This window comes from Nicotiana tomentosiformis, chromosome 2, assembly GCF_000390325.3.
Source record: "Nicotiana tomentosiformis chromosome 2, ASM39032v3, whole genome shotgun sequence".
Taxonomy (NCBI): Eukaryota; Viridiplantae; Streptophyta; class Magnoliopsida; order Solanales; family Solanaceae; genus Nicotiana; species Nicotiana tomentosiformis.
In genome coordinates this window covers 185,609,160-185,631,141 of record NC_090813.1, presented here as the reverse complement: position 1 = coordinate 185,631,141, position 21,982 = coordinate 185,609,160, and the positions used below count along the sequence as shown (strand labels likewise).

At 33.2% G+C, this 21,982-nt stretch overlaps 3 protein-coding genes across 4 annotated transcripts; 1 reads left to right on the top strand and 2 right to left on the bottom strand.

Moving 5' to 3' along the window:
- The first annotated feature begins 3,700 nt into the window (after nt 1-3,700).
- On the top strand, nt 3,701-5,513 carry LOC104086428 (uncharacterized). Its single transcript, XM_009590676.4, has one exon. It carries the CDS (start codon nt 4,247-4,249, stop codon nt 5,348-5,350), a length of 1,104 nt encoding a protein of 367 aa, XP_009588971.1. The 5' UTR covers nt 3,701-4,246; the 3' UTR covers nt 5,351-5,513.
- A 739-nt stretch (nt 5,514-6,252) lies between these two features.
- On the bottom strand, nt 6,253-11,561 carry LOC104086427 (nuclear transport factor 2-like). 2 transcript variants are annotated; one of them, XM_009590674.4, is made up of 10 exons: nt 11,331-11,561; nt 11,157-11,211; nt 10,891-11,028; nt 9,483-9,771; nt 9,170-9,393; nt 8,790-8,961; nt 8,320-8,441; nt 8,132-8,197; nt 7,175-7,241; nt 6,253-6,917 (listed from the first exon to the last, which is right to left on the bottom strand). In XM_009590674.4, the coding sequence occupies exons 2-10, from the start codon at nt 11,205-11,207 to the stop codon at nt 6,619-6,621; spliced, it is 1,428 nt and encodes a 475-aa protein (XP_009588969.1). In that variant the 5' UTR covers nt 11,208-11,211; nt 11,331-11,561; the 3' UTR covers nt 6,253-6,618. The 2 variants fall into 2 exon arrangements, with proteins under 2 accessions (XP_009588969.1, XP_009588970.1); XM_009590675.4 differs by having other exon boundaries at nt 8,132-8,194.
- Nucleotides 11,562-12,498: 937 nt separating this feature from the next.
- On the bottom strand, nt 12,499-16,337 carry LOC104086426 (uncharacterized). The gene is made up of 6 exons (XM_009590673.4): nt 16,049-16,337; nt 15,251-15,450; nt 13,643-13,780; nt 13,342-13,422; nt 12,863-12,990; nt 12,499-12,668 (listed from the first exon to the last, which is right to left on the bottom strand). The coding sequence occupies exons 1-6, from the start codon at nt 16,275-16,277 to the stop codon at nt 12,629-12,631; spliced, it is 816 nt and encodes a 271-aa protein (XP_009588968.1). The 5' UTR covers nt 16,278-16,337; the 3' UTR covers nt 12,499-12,628.
- Between the last annotated feature and the right edge of the window lie 5,645 nt (nt 16,338-21,982).

Here is a 21,982-nt window from a genome sequence, read left to right as displayed (position 1 = left end):
TTTTGGTTCCAAAAAAAATATTTTCAAGAAACCTATTAACTTTGAACGGTTTTTTAATTAATATTTAAAAAATCGATCAAAATCAATCGGATATGTCAGTCAGTCATTTTAAAAAATCGATCAATTTCAATCAATAATTTTATTTTTTTGACAAAATCGATTGAAATCGGTAAATTATTTCACGCAAAAATACAATTAAAGAATATAGTCTAGTGGGATTTTACTGGGTTGTTGTTGTAAATAAAATAAAATAAAGTCTTAAACCAAAAAGCAACAATAGTCTAGCGGTAAAATAGTATTCTGCCACTGACCCCAGCTCGTTTCTCAAATAGTGTATTTTTTAATTACATAATTTAAAAAGATCGATCAAAGCCGATCCGTTTTTTGGATCGTACTTTTTTTTTGGATCGGATATGAAATTTAATTGACCAACTGAAATCGGTAGGTCACAATCGGTTGGTTGTTCTTCTCCTGCTATTTATTCTTACAAGATGGAGGGTGATTCAGGCACAAATTATTTACCGTTTTTGGAAATAAAATTTACGAGTTTTGTATTACTAAAAACTCAAACAAGTTGCGGTAATAGAAAATTATTTAATCATTCATTTAATTCATGTTAGATACCCTTTACTTAGTCAAAGTAAATAATTAAAATGGCAACAACAGACATTGTGGGACACCCATTTTGACATGACAAAAAAGGAATGGAATTGAGTAGACATTGAGTGGTATCCCATGTGAAGTTCGTCAAATCTCCCTAATCACACTCTGTTAACCTCTCTTCACACTTCAGTGATAAACTTTATGTCACAAGAGAAGAACTACTCAAATCAAACTTAAAATTCGTTCTTTATTTTTTGGGGAAAATCCAAATATATCTCTAATATTTGCGATTTGTCTTGCATTTATTGTTTATTTAATTTTGGTCCTCAAAAATTTTTATCGTTATCTTTCGTCACAAATATACACTTTTCAGTTTTCACTAATGATTTTAATAGTAAAAAAATTGGTCTGATGAGTCACGTAGTGCTATGTTTGAACTTTTGCATATTTGGATTTTTTAATTGTTTAAATATGCTTCAAATTATTGCAAAGGGTATGCTTAAACAAATTTGATAGTTTAAGAGTGAATTTGAATTTTTTTTCTTTGTATATGTGGCTCCACTGTGGAGAATGTCAGAATCAAGGTGACAACCGTTAGAGGAAGAGGCAAATATGAGACAAAATTAACAGTGCATAATTCAGGGATAAATTATAAGACAAATCGCATACTTCAGGGATAAATTTGAATCTTTTTCTTATTTCTTTGTTAATTTTTTTTAAAAAATTTTGAATTTCTTTAATAGTAGGTATAGGCAAGTGAATAATGGGGAATTATCTATGACTAAGGTAAAATTTTAAAGTATCTTTTCCCTTTCCTTTGGCAATACATGATGATTGAAGGACTTTTAAGGACTTGCCGTCAAGTTAGATAAAACTTAATTTCACTTTCATAATTCTTTTCTAACCATTTTAATGTTTATCAAACTAAAAGGACATATAAATAAATTACTAGTTATAAAAGAGTAAACCTTTTAGGTACATATAATATTCATTTCATTTTCTTACTTTATCCAATTCTTGTAGAATAGTTGATTTTATCTCAATATGCTAAATGCTATGCCATAACTGTGCTAAATATTACACTTTCTTTTATCACAACTTTTTTAAGTAGTAATTTGTAATATTTTTTATCTAGTCTTTAAGTATGTAAAATATATTTTAAAAAGACTAAGGAATTGAGGATGGAATGATAGAAAGAGCATTTCCATCACAGAGCTCGCTAGTCTGAATGGATTTCTTTTAGTCTATAATTTGTATATATTTAATGATTTTTTTAAAGACAAATACAAAGTTTGAATCAAAGCTTTTGTTCGGCCGAACCCGAAAACTACACTCTAGCTTCACCCTTGTTATCCGTCACTAGTGTTAGAACCCGCGCGATGCGCGGATAATTTGACAAAATATTAATCTTATAAAATTATGGTCTAATATATCATATTATTTGAATAAATATTAGTTATTATTTTATTATTTTATCATTTAATATAGTGTACATAAATATAATAAAATCTATACAAAATCAAAGGATACAAAGTACTATTAATCAAATAAATTATTTATTCCTTGTTTATTCTTTATTAAATTAGTAAGTACTTAGTACTATATATTTACTAATGTGACTTTCTATTAACTTGTCAATTGGCTTAATATTTTTAAATCACTTCTGTTTTAATAGAACATAAGTATATATTTTCTTATTTTGAAAATATTTTTTAATTATGTTATACTGTTCAAAATTCTTCAATTTTCTAAATTTATCAATAATTTTATTGAGTGATATTTATTTATTAATTAAAAATATAAATATTATAAAATTATCTTTATCCATCTCTTTGCGTACATTCTTTTCTAATATAATATTTGGTTAGTTTTCCCATTTTATATTTTACTGAAATTTTCTTATTATGGAAATATGTTTTTTATACTTATGTTATACTGTTCAAAATTCTTCAATTTTCTTTATATATAGACACACACACACTACTATATTAGGAAGAAATTAATCTAATAATTTGTGTTTTATATATAATATATTATCTTATGTAAAATATTCTAATAGTTTCTTTATATTTTTGTATTTTGCATTATGAAATTATGAGTTTTATTTATTAAATAAATCTTCCTACATGAGAAATTTAATTAGTATATATATTTTTAGGCTATCACTTGATTTGTTTTTAGTATTCTTCCTTTATTACTATTTGTTTATTATGACTTTAGTTATGTGTATATGTACCACTTTTCTCATAATAGTTCTAACTATAAGTCTCTTTAGGAAGAAATTACTCTCCAATTTGAATTGATATTTTTTTATTTTTTGTTTTTTTTATTTTTTATTGTAAAATAATTTTTAAACCCCAACTTGAAACTACTCCCCAATTTGAATGAGTAGTATTTTTTTATATTTTTATTTTTTATAGATAAATTATAATCTTTTGCTTCTCCTATTCTATATAGATAGATTTGAATGAGTAGTTTATTTTTTTATATTTTCGTTTTTTATAGATAAATTATAATATGTCTATATTTATTAATTCAAGTAGTGTATTAATTCAAAATTTAAAATTCAAAAAAAAATTAGTTAGAAAGGTAGTTTATTTTGTCTTAACAATGCCACTTGGCTTTTTGTGGTTATACCACTTGTCTTAATATAGTGCTTTTACTTCTCCTATTCTATATAGATAGATTCTTTCGGAATAAGACCTAAACTTAGTGTAGAAACCTGCGATTGATTTTAAATGATCTGATTGTATTAATACTTTTTATACTATCAGCTAATAAAACTTGAACATAGATTCTTTCGGAATAAGATCTAAACTTAGTGTAGAAACCTGCAATTGATTTTAAATGATCTGATTGTATTAATACTTTTTATACTATCAGCTAATAAAACTTGAACTCATAGTAAATTATCTAATCCACTTACTTTTTGGCAATGGGAGTAATTAAAAAATGGAAATTTTAGTTAGATTCCCATCAGGATGTTTAGGTAAATTTCAAGGGAAAAAGGCTCATTATTTGGTGGTTACTGGTTAAAGAGGAAGAAAATTTTTCAAAGGAAATGATGTTTCTCCTTCCATTGTTAGTTTAGGCAAATTTCAAGAGAAAAAGGCAAATTATTGAGTGGTTAAAGAAGAAGAAAAGTTTCCAAAGGAAATGATGTTTCTCTCCCTCTATTATTACTTTTCGTTTTAGATTCTCACAGAGCCAAACAGAGGTTTATAGAGAGGCATAGCACATTCTATTCATTTCATTCACACCACATTTACTATAACAATCACAACATTCCTCCTCCTCCTTCTCCTTCTCCTTCTCCTTCTTTCCCATTTCTACTCCATCTTCCAATTTTCAATTACCCCTTCTTCTTCCCTCCACTAATTTTCACATTCTTATTAACTGTTGCGGTTGTTGTTTTCAGGGTATGTGACACGTCATAAGTTGACCAGTGCTTAAGCCAGAAGAGTTTTTTTGGATCATTACACTTCTCTAAAACAAAAGTGTGACTGCAATCAAGTCCTTTTTTAACCCCTTCTAGTTTAAGGACAAATGGACGGTGAATCAACAGAATCTAGTAGCTAATTCTATAGATTCTCAAAACACAGTCACATTGGTTACAAGAACAACTATTTAGATATTAAGAAAAATGCCAGAATTGTGCTTGCCAAGAAGTTATACTACTTCAACTAGGCCTCAAATTTTGAGTCTTCTCATGTCATACTTTTTCCACTTCTTTTCTTTCATTCTATCTCACCCTCTTTACTTCTCCTACTTCATTTTCTTCTCTCCTTACCTTCTTAAACTCCTCTCTTTCCTCTCTCCTCTCTTCATTACAACTACCCTTTTGCTCCTTGCCCTTCTTACTATCTCTCCAACTCTCATCCTCCACAACAACTCTACTTCCACAAAATTCTTTGAATCAAGATTAAAATCACAAAGGGTTGATGAAACTGACAAGTTGGAGGAATGTGAAGCTTACAAGATCGTGTTTGGCATGTCGACGGTTGATGTTCAAGAAAACTCTGATGAATTCTTGGACTATACATCAGCTGAGGAAAGTGATACCACCCCTATTCTTGATTCTTCATGTCATGACAAAGATGAGTCTTTAGAAGAAAATTTAGAAGAATTTTCAGCTAAAATGGAGAGTACTAAGCATGTCATAGAGGAGAAGACATTGGAAAACTTCTTCAAAGAAGTAGATGAGTTTGAAAACACAACTTGGAGTCAGAATGTGGAAGTGAAAAAAGTTGAAAAAAACATTGAAAAACAAAAGGATGAGGTACTAGTGAAAAATGTCCATTCTAAGGGACTTAGTGAAAATCTTGATAATGTGGGAATCAGTTATGGATCAATGAGGAAAGAAAAAGAGTGGAAACGGACATTAGCATGCAAACTATTTGAGGAGAGACACAATTCTAGCTATAGCAATAGTGAAGGAATGGATTTGTTGTGGGAAACACATGAAATGGACACCAAAAAGAGCAAGGCAAAAAGAGAAAATAGTTTGAAAAAGATGAAAAAGAAAGGAGAATTGAAGGGATATAAAAAAGAATATGATGAGGTTGAAGAAGAAATGGATGAGCAGCAGCTTTGTTGTTTACAGGCATTAAAGTTTTCAGCTGGAAAGATGAATTTGGGAATGGGAAAGCCTAATTTTGTCAAGATTTCTAAGGCATTTAGAGGATTTGGATGGCTACATCATGTAAACAAGAATAGCAAGAAGGTGCACTGTGGAGATGGCTTCTAATGAAATTGGCTTTCTATGAATTAAATTAGCTACAACAACAATTATGTATTGTGTGGATTTATTATAAATTAACTAGTTTTATGTTTGTAGTCAGTCTACCGCAACGTCCTTCTTTATCTGGATTTGGGATCAACAATGTGAGCAAACAGACAGAGTTTATGAATTGAGTTGTTGCAAGGAGAACAGGTTTCTAGTATTAAATATGCAAACTATGTATTATGCCCAAGTCTAAATATACTTCTCAAGACTAACGTGATTTAGATAACAGTTGCTACTAAGTACATAAAGCAATGCTGGTACATGGAAAATTTGTTACAAGACCACGGAAATTGAGTAAATATTCAGAGGATTCATCACGTTTAAACTACTTTTACACGTGTAATAGCCTGTTTGGCCAAGCTTCTAAAATCAGCTTATTTTAAAAATCAGTTTGTGTTTAGCTAATTAATTTAAAAAATACTTTTGAGCAGTAATTAATTTTTGGCCAAGCTTTTGAAAATTGCTTCTAAATGTATTTTTCTCAAAAGTACTTCTCAGAAAAGTGCTTTTGAAAAGAAACTACTTTCTTTTTTTTTGGCCCAAAAATAAGCTTGGCCAAAACGGCTATAAATCTTCTGCAGCCCTCCTGCTTTATTCGGGTTTCAAACCAGTTATGCTTTCACTTAGACAGAGTAAAACATCTGCCAAACGTTTTTCAACTTTTATTTACGTAACCTTAAAAAAACACTATCCCAAACAGAAAACAGGGACTGATATTTATATTCACATAAGCAATCACAATTCAAGTTTTTGTTTGAAAAAGAGACCAGCCACAGTCACCACTACAATGGTCGGATTGACAGAATGATACTCGTATATAAAGATGGACAACCTAAAAATTTTAATCTCTATTGCCAAACCGATAATAGAACCATGAGAAATTTACAGTTAATATAAACTCGTTTCCACAATTGCCACAATATAGCCTCCAAACAAAAATAATTCAACTGATATAGAGAGGTCTGTAAAAATGACTGTATAATCTCTTCCTAGGGACTTAGATACTCTATATACTACTTAACAAAAGCTACTTAAAGTTAAATTCCTACCTTTAATTCCTACCCCACCTATACCAATTAAAGGGGAAATTAGGGAACTGAAAATTAGCAAAAGATCCCTTGCAAAAATATCGTTGCTCCTGACAAAACTTCTCCTACCCAGGACGTCAACTGTTAGAAAATGCCAATTTCAGAACTACTAAAATCAGTTGAAATTTTGCTTTTAAGCTACTATATTTCAGGTGCAGCAGAAACCCATGCTGTTGTGTGTTTGGCAGTTCCATTAGGCATCCCTCCACCACGATTCGGTCGCGCAGCATTGCCACCTGTGTTATCAGTTCGCTGGTATCCATCGCCCCCACCACGGTTTGATGACCAGCCGCGGTTGCCACCCCTGTTATTGTACTCAGTTCTTCCTTCGAAATCACCTCGACCGTAACCCCTGCCACCTCCATAGTTTCCTCGACCTCTTACTCCATCATTCCTGTAACCAAAACCCCTTCCGGACTGAAACCTAGCCCTGTTGTTACCTGAAAGGAGGAAGATAATTAATTCAAAAAAAAAATCGATAAATGTAAGAGAGAATGCCCCTGTGCTATAGAGAACAGAACTGATAAGATAACCGAAAACTGAAATACAAAGAACAGCTCCTGGGGCTAAAAGTTGGTTCAATTTCTTGTTCTCAGGAACTCTACCACATGTCATTTGTGCAATTTTTTCAAAATTTTCTATCAATTAACTATACAGTCATTCTCTAATTACTTCAGAAGGATAATATTAAACTTGCCTCGAGAATTTGTAGACTTTTTTTCCTCAACAACAGCTTGGCGTCCACCAATTGAAATTGGAGATGCCTGAAATATAGAGGAAAAAACTTATCAAGAAAAATGGTAGGTTGATACCAGCATAAAAATACTCAAATTATTATGATATCACTAAAATATTAATACTCTTGACTATGTAAAATCAATTTCTTCATTTTATAAGACACCTTTAAAAAGTGATTTATCAACTAAACCGGGTCTGGAAATAGTTGGGGTCTTCTATAGTTGGGGCCTTACATTGAAGAGACAATGTAAGGCCAGCGGTTAAACTTTGCTACACTTGAAGATCAGAAGGGTAATTGCATCATATAAAACTTGCAAAGAAGAAACAATAGATTCCCAAAATAGTGAAGTAAGACTAATGATGAAACCTACCTAGATAGAAGTTCATGAGACATAAAAAACATACATGAGTCGGAATACACCGTATAAAAGTGTACATAATATAAGGACTATGTAAGTTATCTTAAGCGTTTCCGGTATTAACTCTAATGCATGACGGAGATACTATTTTTCTAAGAAGAATTGAACACATAAAGACTTTCACAAGGCTCATAACCAATACATTCTACATGAAATTTAGCCATTCTATTTGATGGACCACTAAAAAATTAAAAAGGGATAATTTGGTCTCTCCGAAGAATCCCAAACATTTCATCTTCTACAAGGATTCATCACAGCAATTGAAATTGTAGGGAAATCTGATAAAGTTTTATCGAAATACAGTGCAGATTAAGTATGCCAAGTCGCAATTTTCCTAGACCTGGCATTTCAGATAGCTATGAATAAATTAGCTAAGACGGTAAGCCACAATAATCTTAATCGGCATTAAAAATAAATTTTATCAATGATTCTCAAAACAATAAAATTGTTAGACTAATAAACTAGACATGATATATAGAGAACGAAATTGAAGATACCTCAATAGCTTTTTGCACAGCACTTGCCACCTCAAATTCCACAAAACCGAACGAAAATCCCTGCTGCTGTCATCCGCCAATTACGATTGTTTACAGAATCAGCGAGCGCCCAAAAAAAGAAATCCATTAACCAACAATTTACTCTGCTTTTTCCTTAATTAGTTAGAATGTTAGGGCAAACCACATACTCTGTTTCTGACTTGAATGCCTCCAGTCTTGATAGGCCCAAACTTCTTGAACTCATCTGCAAGTAACGCCACAGTTGCACTCATAGGCAAGCCTTTTATGTAGATTGAGTAGCCTTCAGTTGCTGGAAGCAGTTAAAAGCGAACATATGAATAGATATCAAATATATTAGCAGCAAGACAAAATTAAAAAGAGATGCACACTCCGTCCTAATTTTATGTGGCGGTGTTTGACTCGACATGAAGTTTAAGAAAGAAAGGAAGACTTCTGAAACTTGTGGTCTAAAACAGACCATAGATATTTGTGTGGTTGTAAATTAATTCATTAAGGGTAAAGTAGGAATTCTAAAGATAAATTATTTCTAAATAAGGAAAATTGACATTCTTTTTAGTACTGACTAAAAAGGAAAGAGTGTCACATAAATTGGGATGAAGGGAGTAGAAAATGGGAGCACAATAGCATAGTTGCATGCCTTCTCCCTCTTGGTTATTCGCGTCATTAACAGAATCTACGCTGAAAGCTGGGCCATCAGTAGCTGTTATAGGAGGTTGATTCACTTGCTCAACGCTCTTTGCCGTAGGCTTCCGATGAGCAGGTGCGGAAGGAGGGGAGAAACTGGCAGCACTTTCCTTGAGATGCATGACCTGAAAAAATATTGCAAATTGTTTTAACTTAATAAAGGTCCATCATACCCCTCCCCCCTCCAAAAATCTCTTATGTATAAACGGTAAACCTTCAAAATTTTGTTCAACCCTTCACAAATAAACATGCAGAAGCATTTGGCTTCTTTTTTTTTTTCTTTTTTTTTTTTTTTTTTTTTTTTGTGGCGGGGGAGGTGGGGAACAAACTTACAATTGAAGCATATGACTTCTTAGGAGCATCTTCACTTTTGATGTTAGATTCAACTGCTATTTGAGAGTCGTCTTGCATTTCATCAACAACCTCAGCGACAGGAACTTCCTCTTCGACAGGCATGTCACCATTCTCAGGTGGGTTGTAAACTTCTCCCTCATTAGCTTCCTCCACTGATGGTGAGCTCTGCTCAGAATTGTGATTCTGCTGCACCGGAGGGGGATCTGCAACAAATAGAAAACACTCACTTCAATGCTCAGTTCCAATTTAAGGTCACGATCAAACAAAAAAATAACCTATCAGCTTATATTACCTTGTTCAGGAGTCACAGGAGCCACCGCATTAGTTGCCGGGACCTCGGTAGTAACATGCTGATTGACACTGTCTCCATATCGAAACATGTCATTCAGAACAAAGTATCCTCGGTCTTGTGGTGCTAGGAAGAAAGTTTGAGAGAAATTCCGGACCACGTTGTCGTTCCCAGCCAATAATCCAGTCACAAGGACATGCACTCCCCCATTGTAGGATTCTTGCGCATCCACAGATATAATCTCTGCTCTGAAGTCCCCATAGTTTAGTGAGAGTATCTTATCATTGATTGCCTGTGTGTTTGACATCAAACAAAAGAAAATGACAGGCTTTAGAATCTTAAACTCAAAACTTACCACAGAGAACAAGCACAGTGGCAAAGTAAACTGTCAACTCCATCTCGTTCTTATAATGAAACGTGAGTAGATCAAGGTTTGACAACTTTCAAAGTCTTGGAAAAGATGATAATTCTATATTCCCAAAACCCTGCACCGGCAATCTTCGCATGCCTCCACGTCACAGCATTTAACATAGCCATGACTAACCGCTTAAGTGCAGAACGTAAAATCAATTCAACAACTGTTAAAATTTGAAGCCCATACATCGCCTTTATGGTAAAAAATTTGCAGCTAGCCAAATAGAAACAAAGACACAGTGCTATAATCATAAACAGCACGTAGTTTGGACACAATGGAGGAAAGTTTCACAAACTACGTTAAAATCCCAGGAGAAGGACACAAGAAAGATCGCAACTGCAAAACCCTATTTCTCAATTCCAAACTAGTTGTGGTCGATTATATGACTCATCATTATCTACTTTGTTCCATTTGGACATGTTTCATTCCAATACTTAATAATTTATCTTTTAAGACAAAGTAAGGGCTCTTTATCACTAGAAGTTCTTCCCGGCACTTAATAAATTTATCTTTAAAAACAAATTAGGGACTCTTAAGACTAGAAAACCTTTACTTTTTCTCTACCTAACATACAAAATCTCTAAACAAACTAAGGGTCATTTCGTTTGTCAACAATTTATAATAGGATTATAATGTGGGGATCATAATACAACAATTAAATGATGACGAAATTATTACTGGATATACTTTTATTGGTATATTCGGCACATAATATAAAACATGTGTTAGGTTTTACACTAGATAAACATCGATAAACTTTTACTTCTAAGTTTAAATTGGGGGAGAAAAGTGTTATCTCAGATAGAGTGTGGTATAAAAATAATATCACAATTTCGGTATAAACAATCCCGGGATAGCTTACACTGGAATCTAAGTTCAACCAAAAGCATTTGAATAATATAATCACACATTTTATCCCGGGATTATTATCCCACATCCTCATAACCAAACGACCCCTAAAAGACAGGGAAAATACAGGTTAGTTCAGTAGCTTACTTGCATTGTAGTCGTGATGCTCATCGACCCATCATCTTCAGGTCGTCCAAGCTTGCTTATCTCTTGATAAAACCTAAATACCAGTCCAGGCGAATGGTGCAGTATATGATAATACTGCTGCACAAAAGCATTTGCAACCTATACCCAAAAGAAAAACAAAAAATCAACCCAAATTCAGTATCCAACTAACCCCCAAAAACAGAACTGAGCTCAGAAAATGAAAAAAAAAAATCACAAAAAAAGGTGTGTGATGTCAAAATACGCACAACTTGAGCAGAGACGGGTTGTTGTGCTACTGCCGCCGCTGCAGTCTCCATATGCCTTAAATGAAAAGGCAACAAAATTATACGATCAAAAATCAAAACCCTAAGTAAGGGATAGAACAGAATTATAGCACGTAAAAATAAATATAGAAAAACAAAAGAATGAGGTACTTGTACCTGGATATATGTGGTGTTAGGCCCTCAAGTTCTCTGTTTTGCTTATTTCTCTCTGTTTCTCTGCTATGGAAGTGGAAGGGGTTGTATTTCTAGGGTTTTGCAGAGGAGAGAGGTGGATCTCGGGAAAAGGGTTTATTTGCTTGGCATTTTTTCACTTCTTTTTTCTTTTCTCTTTTTTTAACTCTTGTATCATTTTTTTTTTACTTTTTGCTAGATGGTTATGTAATTACTAGATTGTGTAACTACACAACTTGGTAAATTTAAGGGAAATGATTCAAGTTTGCTTTGTACGGTTGAAAATTGAGCAATTTTCTTCCTTGTTTTTTTTTGGTTTAACCATACTGTTATTATTACCAAATCAATATGATATTTATTTTTATTAATAACGGAGCAAATTCCCAATGCCCATTCTTTGCTTGGTTTTCATTTTTTCTAAGCCAAAGAAAGAGTAAAATAATCATGAAAAGGTCTTTGGATATTGGAATTTGGAAGTTACTTTCGACCTCGCAACATTTCTTTTATATATGAAACAATTAAAGGAAACATGTAATAGTAAGTAATCATTTAGTTTTAATCAAAGGTACGAGTTTCGAGCCTCAAGGATAAAATCACATTTGTTGCGCGGATTTAGATTTAGTCATGCTTCAATGCAAACCTAATTCTTTGGTATGATGTCGTCTTTATTAGAGAGTGCTTTATTCATTCTTAATTAAGGGTCCAGGGTTCTAACCCTGAGTATGAAATTGCCTTTGTTGAGAAACATTTTACCTCCCAACATGGGATTTCCCTGCGCGAATTTAGATTTAGTCAAGCCCTAATGCAAATCTCATTTCTTGGTATGATATCGCCTTTGTTAGAGAATGTTTTACCCTAATATCAGACTGCGCATATTGAAAACCACAAAAAATATAGTAATATGATATCCTTATTACTATATGATTTTGAAAGCAATTCTTGTTCAGTTTCAACCACATTTAAGACTTTGCATCTCTGAAAAACCCGAAAATCCAAAAAATCCGAGATTTAAAAACCCTACTTTTATTGGTTTGGTTTGGTATTTAGATTTAATAACTCGATATAATTGGTTTGTTAATTAGAAAATCCGATCTAACTCGACCCATAGTCTCATATACTCCCCTATCTCATGATATCCTTATTGAGTGCACAATTCATCAGCACTTCAGCAAAGTAGCTTAAATGCAACAATGCCATAATATTTATTTATTCACAAGAAGAACTTGACTTAGAAAACACCAACATAGTATAGTCTCTAAAATGCAGTCATTGGAGTTTTACACCTATGCTGGCAGGCGAACCATCATTTGACCTTGTATGACACTGCAAATCAAATAAAGAAATATTTGTCAGATGAATTACACGTCACTGTCCATAAAAATACCCGATACAACATATTAAAATACAATGATAGTGTCAAATATTTTTATGTTGTCAGTGTATACAAGTTAAATCGTTATCTAATTCAAAGTGTATGGATTCAAAGAAATAGTTGTATTACAATTTACAAGGCTCACCTCTTCACATAATAATAACAGAAATCGGCCAAAACGAATGTTTGAACGACTTCGGCTAAAATGATCATTGGTATCCACAAGAAACCCCCTCCAGTCAAAGACAAATATGAACCAGCTGTATCATACACCTGCATATCACATAGACTTGAGACGAATTCAGAATTTTAAGTTTATGAATATGACGTGTCATTAAACTCACTAATAGTGTGACAATAGGTGCCAACAAAGTATTAAGTTACATATTTTAGAATTTTTAAACACACACACATGTTTTGCGAAAGCAATGAGGGCAATTGCATCCGACTCAGGTTATAAGCTTTCGACTAACTCAAGAGCCGTTTGTGCAATACTTGTTTCGCGAAATATGTTTGGAGTCCATTCTCAAAAGAAGAATGGTTTTGGGAGAGTTGAAATTTGAACAAATTGCTGTATTTAGTTCAAAAAGTCATAATCTACAATAGTAATACCCCAAAACTAACCTTAATGATCCAATGAGCACAACTGAAGAATCTTGAAACGCCCAACGCAAACACATAATGAGCTGTGAATGGCTCAATAATCTGAAATACAACAATAGGTACTTCATTCGGGAAAGAGCACGTGAACTAAGAGTATGTTTGGTATAGCGGAAGTCATTTTTTCGGAAAATATTTTCCTTGAAGATGTTTTCAGATGTTTGATTGGTAGCGAAAAATATAATTGAGAAGAAAAAAATGAGTAATAATATTAGTGAATCGGAGAATGTTTTGATGAAACATTAGAGTAATGACAGATATGTACCTTGACGTTCTGCATCAAGCGAAGTTGAGGCAGCACCGAGACACCTTCTATATATGTAGCAAAAGCCCAAAGTATACTGATAATAAGATTATTTGTCCGCGGATGGATAAAGAAGGCTATTACGAGACAAGGTACTATCTGTGAAGAAAATAGCAATGATCCAAAAAGCAATGTCATGACTCTATGAAGGAATTTTACTTGCACATAAATCACTTCCAACGGATACTTCACAACTATCTTTGCATAAAAGCAGCTAGAGTAAATTTATCGAGATCAAGGTAGTCGGGATTAGGGGCGAAGCTACGTGTAAATAAAGGTCGTTCAATTGACTTTCTTTGGCTTAAAAATTATACTATGCAAATAGAGTAAATTGCAGAAAGCTTATCAAGCATAGGCACTCCCAAAATAGAACACTCAAACTCCCTAGCCAACTAACCACTTGAGTAAAGAAATCTACTACCTAACCGTTAGGCGCAACATGTAGGCAGGGGCGGATCTATAACTTTTAGCCTATACCTGGATTTATCTGTGTAAAACCCATTAAAATTGTTGAAAATATTGAACTATGAATCCATCACTCAAACAAAGTGATGAATTCAATGGATGAAACTTAAGTCCTGAACCAATAGAGTTAAAATTCTGATCCCCCTCCGCATGTAAGTATGGCCAAACTGACAACTTTTAATTAGGGACTTCCAAATATAGTAATATGAGAATATCAGTTGTGAATTTAACACTTATCAATGTTAAGTTCATAGTCTGAACAAAGAACTGATGGAATTCTTGTAGTGTTGTGTGCTACATCATTGTCGACTACTGATCAACCAAAAATCTGTAACGAACTTCCATCCTGTCCTCGCTCACTACGCGCCTGAATATTTTTTATCACAATACTTTAGACGACCACGCAGAAATTCACCCTATATGACCAGAAATGGCAACTTTGAGAAATCCTGCAATTATCAAGTTTGAATAGGCATATTATTTCCCAAATAGCTTAGTAGCTTTTTCTCTAAGTATGAAGAAAAGACCTTACACTACAAGGGTTAGTTTGTGGATCAGCTAATAATTGGGAAGACATCTCTCGCAAGCAGTTATAACAAGGGGACTCAACAAAATCAAGATTGTCAAAGTGATTCAACAACTTACACATCTATAAAATTCCTTGTTTATACCCTATTCACACAGTATAATTTTCCGATAAAGGGATTCAATTGAAACTCCTTCGGACTATGTAGTTTCGCCCCTACTCCCATGTTTACTATGTGTGTGGTGTTGTACATGGACATAATCCTACTTATATTAGAAGCATGTGTCCTAATAAGCAGAGACGAAACCGGAATTTGAAGTTTATGATTTTGAACTTGCCACATAACTTATAGTCGTTTAATTATTGGGTTCGCAACTAAATATTTATACATATTTAAAGGATTTTTTTAATAAAAATATAGGATCTAAGCAAAAGCTACTGAGTTCATCCGAACCCGCAGCTAATGCTCTAGCTCCGCTCCTGCTAATAAGTTTAGAATCAATAAAGGGATTAACAGACAACCTGAGTTTTACTTCAACAACAAATATAAGAGAAAAAAGCCCAAAAGGGTGACTTACCACAACATATTTCTTCATATTATCCAAATCTGCCATGTAGGATGACTTCAACTTGTACTTCATCATATAAATAAGCCAGAATGTTGCCACAAGAGTGACAAGGTCTAGCAAAGTATGAATATCTCCTTCAACTTGAAGGCTACAATATAATCTTACAAATAAAAATATTGCTGTAAGCTGTTGAGTCTTCAATGAAAGGCCTAATTACAGCACCAACACAAAAATGTTAGAAGATTAATGTTAGAAAGAGAAAATTAAACCTATTGTTATATATTTTTCTCTAGAAAAAAAATTTCCCTTCACCAACCAAACCAAACACCGGGAAATTTTTTCAAGAAAACATTTTCCATGGAAAACCACTTCCATCGCACCAAACACACCCTTAAGGGAAGGAAATTCATGAGAAACTTTTATCTAACACTCTCTAAAATTTAAAAACTATTTCAAATGGACTAAAAAAAAAGTCTTTTCCTATTTCTCAAGAAAAACATTTTTTTGGTGTTTGGTAATAAGGCTGTAATGTGATCTCGGGCTTTTATATCCAGATTGGAATTGGACTTAAACATCTTTGGATCCTGCTTAGCAGGCTTTCATTTCACTTTCACTTTCATATCAGGACTTTCCGGAATCCTTGTTCCTGGCGTATATTCACATAGGTCACTCATAAGAATAAGACGTTCAACTCCTTAAAACACGTGTAATTAGAATCTATCATATCAGTGGATTAGGGAAATGCCTTTTGTAATGCTAGAGAAGAAATGTGAACAAAAGGGACAAATTATAAGTATGTAGAAGTACCAGAGCAAGTCTTGAGTGTGGACAACTTGTAAATCAAAACCAAGATACCAACAAAATGAGCAAATTCAGCCAAAACAAAGAAGTGGTTGTGTTCATGTATAAGGAGTTTGAGAGTGACCAAAAGTGTTAGCACTGTGAATACGCCCAAGAATGTCTTCACTTTGTTGGACTGCTTTCGTACCCTTGAAAAAAGCTTCTGCAATGGCTTTTGGACTCCCTTCTGACCCATCTCTCTCTGCTTCTCCTTATTCTTCTCTAATCAACATACAAAAGAGATACAACTATATATATATATATATATATATATATATATATATATATATATAAATTAATGTCAGCTTTAGATGGAGGTTGGTAGTGTTAATGACCAGAGTGAAAACTAAAGGAGATTAGGATCTAAAATCAGTAAGTAAAGTTGTTTCCGCGTGAGTCGCATGTTCGAGCAACTTATCGATATAGATTGCCTATATCACACTTCAGGCAAAGGCAAATGAAGGTGCTTTTACTAAGTCAACTCTTCTGAATCACATGAAGGTGCTTTTACTAAGTAAACCTCACTTGTCTTCTCATTACTTCTTCAATTATTGCCTGCTAATTTTTATTTTATTTTCCTTCTCTTTCTTCGAAAGTCCTTTTCTCCCAATAAATAGTGGATAAAGTTTTGGATTTGGTAGTTGCAATGGTTACCTTTCTCTTTTAAAAATTAGGAGTTTTCTTTTAACTAAGAACTAGTCGTTCACCCGCGAGAATTATGTATTTTTTAAGCTTTTACTTTCTATAACTATGTGAAAAAGTAAGGAAGTAAAAATTTACTCGCACTTAATATTTTATATCAAACAAATAAATAGACAACATGTGTCTTCATATATTCTCTATTACTAACTCATAATTAATTAATATATATTTTTAACCTTAATTTATAACTTAATTATACAAAAATTATGTAATTTAATATAATTATTGAATGCAATTAAAAAAATTTCACGAAAAATTTATAGTCTTTTTAATATTTAATTGATCTGTGACATGGGATGTTCAAATGGAAGTTGCGTTGCGTGTATTATGCGAAGAATATAAGAATTGTTTATTTAGGCCTCGTTCAACACGAGAACAACACTTTTTAAGGAGAAAGTCAATTGGACCTGGAATTTTAATTTAACAAATAGGAATATTTAAATCAATTTTTATTTCTTGGAGAAAGTAAATCGGATCTGGTTGGTTTTCTTTAATAATGTGATCTGAATCTTCACATAGTCCAAAATATTCTTTTTCAGAAATCTTTTGTCAATGATCTTAAACAATTTCATTCGTCAAGTTAAGTTGACAAAGTAAATATTATAAACTAATACTCCATCAACATAAAAACCACATTGGACAGAGAGGAGAAATATAAAATTTCTATCATCTTTTTAGTGGCCTTAGTAGTATAATTTATATTACTTATATCCGTTGACTTATGACTGAGTTATTTTCTTTCATACGATCTTCTTTGTTTATTGTACTTTTAGGAGTGTTAGTGATAAATACGAATATTTTGTGCTTTAAGCTTCCGATCTTCTTTATTCATTAAAAAAGCCGATTAAGGTTATAAGCATTTCATGAAAAAGCCAAAAATTAAGGTTTGAATCCAACTTCGGAAAAAGTTCATTTTGGAGTCTAATTGACCCGTTTGGTTGGATCTCCCAGCCGTGGGACGACTTAATTCAACGGGGTTGGGACATTAATATAAGAGAAATCGCGCACTTGCATCTATATTCAATTTTGGATCACAATTGTATATACGGTAAAAACCGATCTCAGAAAGTGAGTGAATTAGGAAGCAATATGTATCAATTAGCAGTGATTCAATGTTGTTCACACCGGATACAAATCTATGACCAGATAAGATGTTGACACCAGATACAAACATATGATCGGATAAAAAGCAATTCAATAGAGACGTTACAGAAGACCTTAAGATTCCTCCGGCCTTTATTAGCCTTTATTATCCTTTATTATTCTTTATCACCTTTTTATTACTTTTTATTGTAGCATTAATGATGGTAGGCTATGATCTCGTATTTTAATCGCTTATTGCACTCTAATTCACTGCACTTTACTTATGTTGAGCTTTAATTAGGTGTGTTTTGCACTTATTATATGTTTTATGCCCTGTAGGAGTAATTCTGAGCTATGGAGATATTGTGGCATAAATTCATGTTATTTTGGAGTTTTAAAGTCTGAGTAAAAACCCAAAGATTAAGTCGAGATCGAGTTCGGGGATCAATGGATGATAGTGGAACGAAATGAAGAATCGAGCAAGCATATTGCGCAGTGTCCAGTAAAATGCACATAACTTTTCGCTCGGAACTCCGTTTGCACTCCACAATATATCGTTGGAAAGCTATTTAAAAGGGCTACAACTTTCGTATTTTACATTTTTCCAAACTCCCAACTTAGTGCGCGATCGCGCACTTGGAGCAGAATAATGTGCAAAATGCACGACCAGGTGCCCGATCGCACATATTCTGTCCGGAAAAGGTCCTATTTCGTTAAGAAAGGGTAGTTTCCTCTGGAATTTATTTTGGGGGCAGATTAAATGCCCCCAAACACCATTTTTGACAGACTTTTGGACAGATTTTGACCTAGGGAGGCCAAGAAGGCTAAGGAGGAGTTTGAAGAACACAAGCACAAGGATTTCATCATTCTTTCCTCACTCAAGATCCGGGTTTGGATTGTATTTATGTTTTTCTCTACTTTTATTTCATTTGTAAAGAACTTCTTCATGTCTATGGAGTAGAACCTTTTGGATTTTGATGGATTTGGTGTATTGATGGTGTTTGTGGATTATAACTCTATTTTTATGTATTTGAATCATTTTTGGAAAATTTAATTGTTGCATCTATGTTCACTTGTTCTTGTAATCGAAAGAGATATAACTTCTGATGTCTTTGCACTATATTGTTGGCTGAGTTCATAGATTCTTCTAATTAATAGAAAGAGGCTAGTTGAATCCTTGATTAAACCTAGTCAGGAGGATAATCGAAAGAAGTTCTCCTAAAGACAAATCCATTACGAATTCTTGCATATCTTCACCGAGCTTAAATTGGTTCATATTGTGAAGTTGAGACTTAATCGAGAGAGGAGTTTCTACTAAACATGTGTACTAATAGTTAAGTGAATTCGAGAGACTCACTTGAACATTAGAAGTAAATTATCTAGAGTTAGATCCCAAACAATTATCTTGCACCTATCCTATCAACCCATATTTTCTCCCATTGATAACCTCCTTACTTACCTTTGTTGAGATTGTCATTAGTCAATAGTTTAGGTTCTTATTTAATTTCAATCCTTAATTGTATAAATCTCTATTGTTGATCCTCCTGGATAACAATCGAGCTGCAAAAACTACGATAATATTGTTTAAATCCAATCCATGTGGAGACGATAATTATACTATACTATCTTTGACTAGCGAGCACAATTTAAGTGTGTGTTTTGCGCTCGTCAAATTTTGGCGACGTTGCCGGGGATTGGCAATCAATAGTGTTTGACATAGTTTGTAGTGCTAATCTGGGAATTAGTTTTTATATTTTCTTTTCTTTCTCTTATTTTTAGTTTTGTTATGTTAACTTCTCTTCAAGATTTCTTTTGTTGAAGAAATCTTGAAGAGCATATTCTTGATACTGAACTCTAAATATTGTAAAGATAGAGTACAACCAACCTAAGAAAACGGTTGAAGAGTTAGCAGCTGAACATTGTCAACGGTCTGCTATGTGTTTTAAATGCGGTGGAAATCATCTATGGGTTAATTGTCAAGCAGGTAGGTATTCTTCCTATGTTTCATATTTTGAAAACTCTCACTCTGTTTCTAGTCCATACATGTATGGGTATTCATATGGTTACAATTCTGACTCTGGTTAGGATGAATACATTTATTATGATGGAATGAAAGCGAAGTAAAACAACCACCTCAAGCTGAGAATGGTAGTTTAGAAGAGCTTATGTATAAGTTCATTAATAAGGTGGAAGAGAGATTTACACAAGATGATGAAACCATTAACAACCTAACAATTCAAATGAGTCAAATAATAAGTATACTTTCAGAAAGCTCATTGCATTATGATGGTGAATATATGGAAGAGATACCATGTGAAATTGAGCCTAACCAAGATGATGAACATCTACATAGAGAGTTTTCCAATCTGCAAGAGGACTCTTTTTCAACTGAGATAATTGAAGATGAGGTTTGGGTTGATTGTGCATCAATAAAAGAAGAGTTCAAATCCCCATCCACCTATCCACAACCACATTTTTATTAGAAGAGAATGAGGAACAAATGGTCTTGGACATACCATAGGAACACTCACATGATCCTTCTTCTTCATTTTCTTATTCTAACCTTGATCATGTGAATTTTATTTTTGGTGATTTACAGGAATATGTACGGATTAATCTTGTGAATGAATGCAGAAACAAGTTGAGGATAATCATACAAGAACAATCCACCGCTTAAAATGAGTCTAAGAAAGAAAGAAAAAAGCGGGTCTTTAAAAAATCCCTAAAGGACTTTGGCCTGATGAGCTCCATAAAGAATCCTGAGGAGCGAAATCGAAAAATGCATTTCGAATTAGGGGTGGAGTTCACAAGTTCTCGGAAATGAAAAAAGTCCAGGGAAGTTTTCTTTACCTCTTGCTTTTTATTTGTGTGTCATGGGGACATGCCACAATTTAAAGTGTGGGGTGGGATGTAAATATATAAATAAATGTTTGTTTTTGTTTCTTATGTGTGTTTTCGTTTCTTTTGATTGAAATTTTTAAAGTCGAATATATATATATATATATATATATATATATATATATATATATATATATATATATATATATATATATATATTATTATTTTTCTTAGGTAGTATAATAAATTCTCCTTGGTTTTTCTTTGTGCCGCGGTTCTTTTCCAAGGGTTTTGTTTGAATCAGGTGTAGTTAATTTTTTTTAGGAGTAGGAAACCTTGTGCAGTGATTTTAAATGAAAGCAATATCTCTTGACTTCATTATGCCTTGAGAATAATAAGTGCTTTAGTTATGACGCTTAGGCTCAATTTTTAACTCTTGTATAAGCACCTTAAATTGTACGATCTTAACTTTGCTTAACTACTTTTATTAGAGTGTCTTGATGAGTCCGATCCTGATTGAGTTATGTGCCATGTGTGTGTAAGATTTCGTGTATTCTGTGCATTGCATTTGTTGTCTAGAACTTGCCCCGTGTGTCCGTAAAGCGAAATAGTAGTTTGTTCAGTCTTGGAAGTGATCTAGGCGTTTCTTTGTTGAGCCATCTATATAGTTTACCCACCAAATTGTTATGTATCATAGTAAACCTCTTTGAGCCTATAATCTTGTTTTTTTGGCAACCACGTTACAAGCCTTACCCATTCTTTTGAATTGACTATCTATTTGAACCATTTACCTCTCGTGAGCACTTAAAATTGTATGAACTTTGTAAAAGTTAAAGTGTGGGGTGGTTGGTTTGGCTTTTGAGTGGAACTATTGAATAAGGAGAAAGGTGCACTATTTTGAAAAAGAAAGAGCCACTTGAATTGAAAAAGAAAGGAAACAAATATAAGTGTATGATTGTGAAAAATTTCCTTGATAGTGGTTACTTGATGTAATTGTGCTTAAAGAAGTAGGGAGTTAATGTATATTGATGTGAAGGTGGAGATATGGTTTGACATAAGTGTGGGATTTTGAACGGTCAATTGTATGTATTAAAGTGCTTAGGGAGGTGTAGTCAATATATCCAAATGTATCCTACCTGCCTACATTACAACCAATTAAAGTCCTACTTGATCCTTGACTGAATAAGCTCAATTAGTAGAGTAGTACACTACGGGCAAGCTTATGGTACATTTATTGTTGCACATGAATGCTGTTCTGAGAGTGAGCGAATTCTTCCT

Coding starts and splice junctions, on each gene's coding strand:
- LOC104086427 (XM_009590674.4), bottom strand. CDS start 11,207: ATGGAGACTGCAGCGGCGGCAGTAGCACAACAACCCGTCTCTGCTCAA. Junction 9,772..10,890: donor GCATCACGACTACAATGCAA/GTAAGCTACTGA, acceptor TCAAACACACAG/GCAATCAATGATAAGATACT. Junction 8,198..8,319: donor GCATTCAAGTCAGAAACAGA/GTATGTGGTTTG, acceptor GGCGGATGACAG/CAGCAGGGATTTTCGTTCGG.
- LOC104086428 (XM_009590676.4), top strand. CDS start 4,247: ATGCCAGAATTGTGCTTGCCAAGAAGTTATACTACTTCAACTAGGCCT.
- LOC104086426 (XM_009590673.4), bottom strand. CDS start 16,277: ATGGGTCAGAAGGGAGTCCAAAAGCCATTGCAGAAGCTTTTTTCAAGG. Junction 15,451..16,048: donor CACACTCAAGACTTGCTCTG/GTACTTCTACAT, acceptor TGCTGTAATTAG/GCCTTTCATTGAAGACTCAA. Junction 13,423..13,642: donor GCTTGATGCAGAACGTCAAG/GTACATATCTGT, acceptor GTTGTATTTCAG/ATTATTGAGCCATTCACAGC.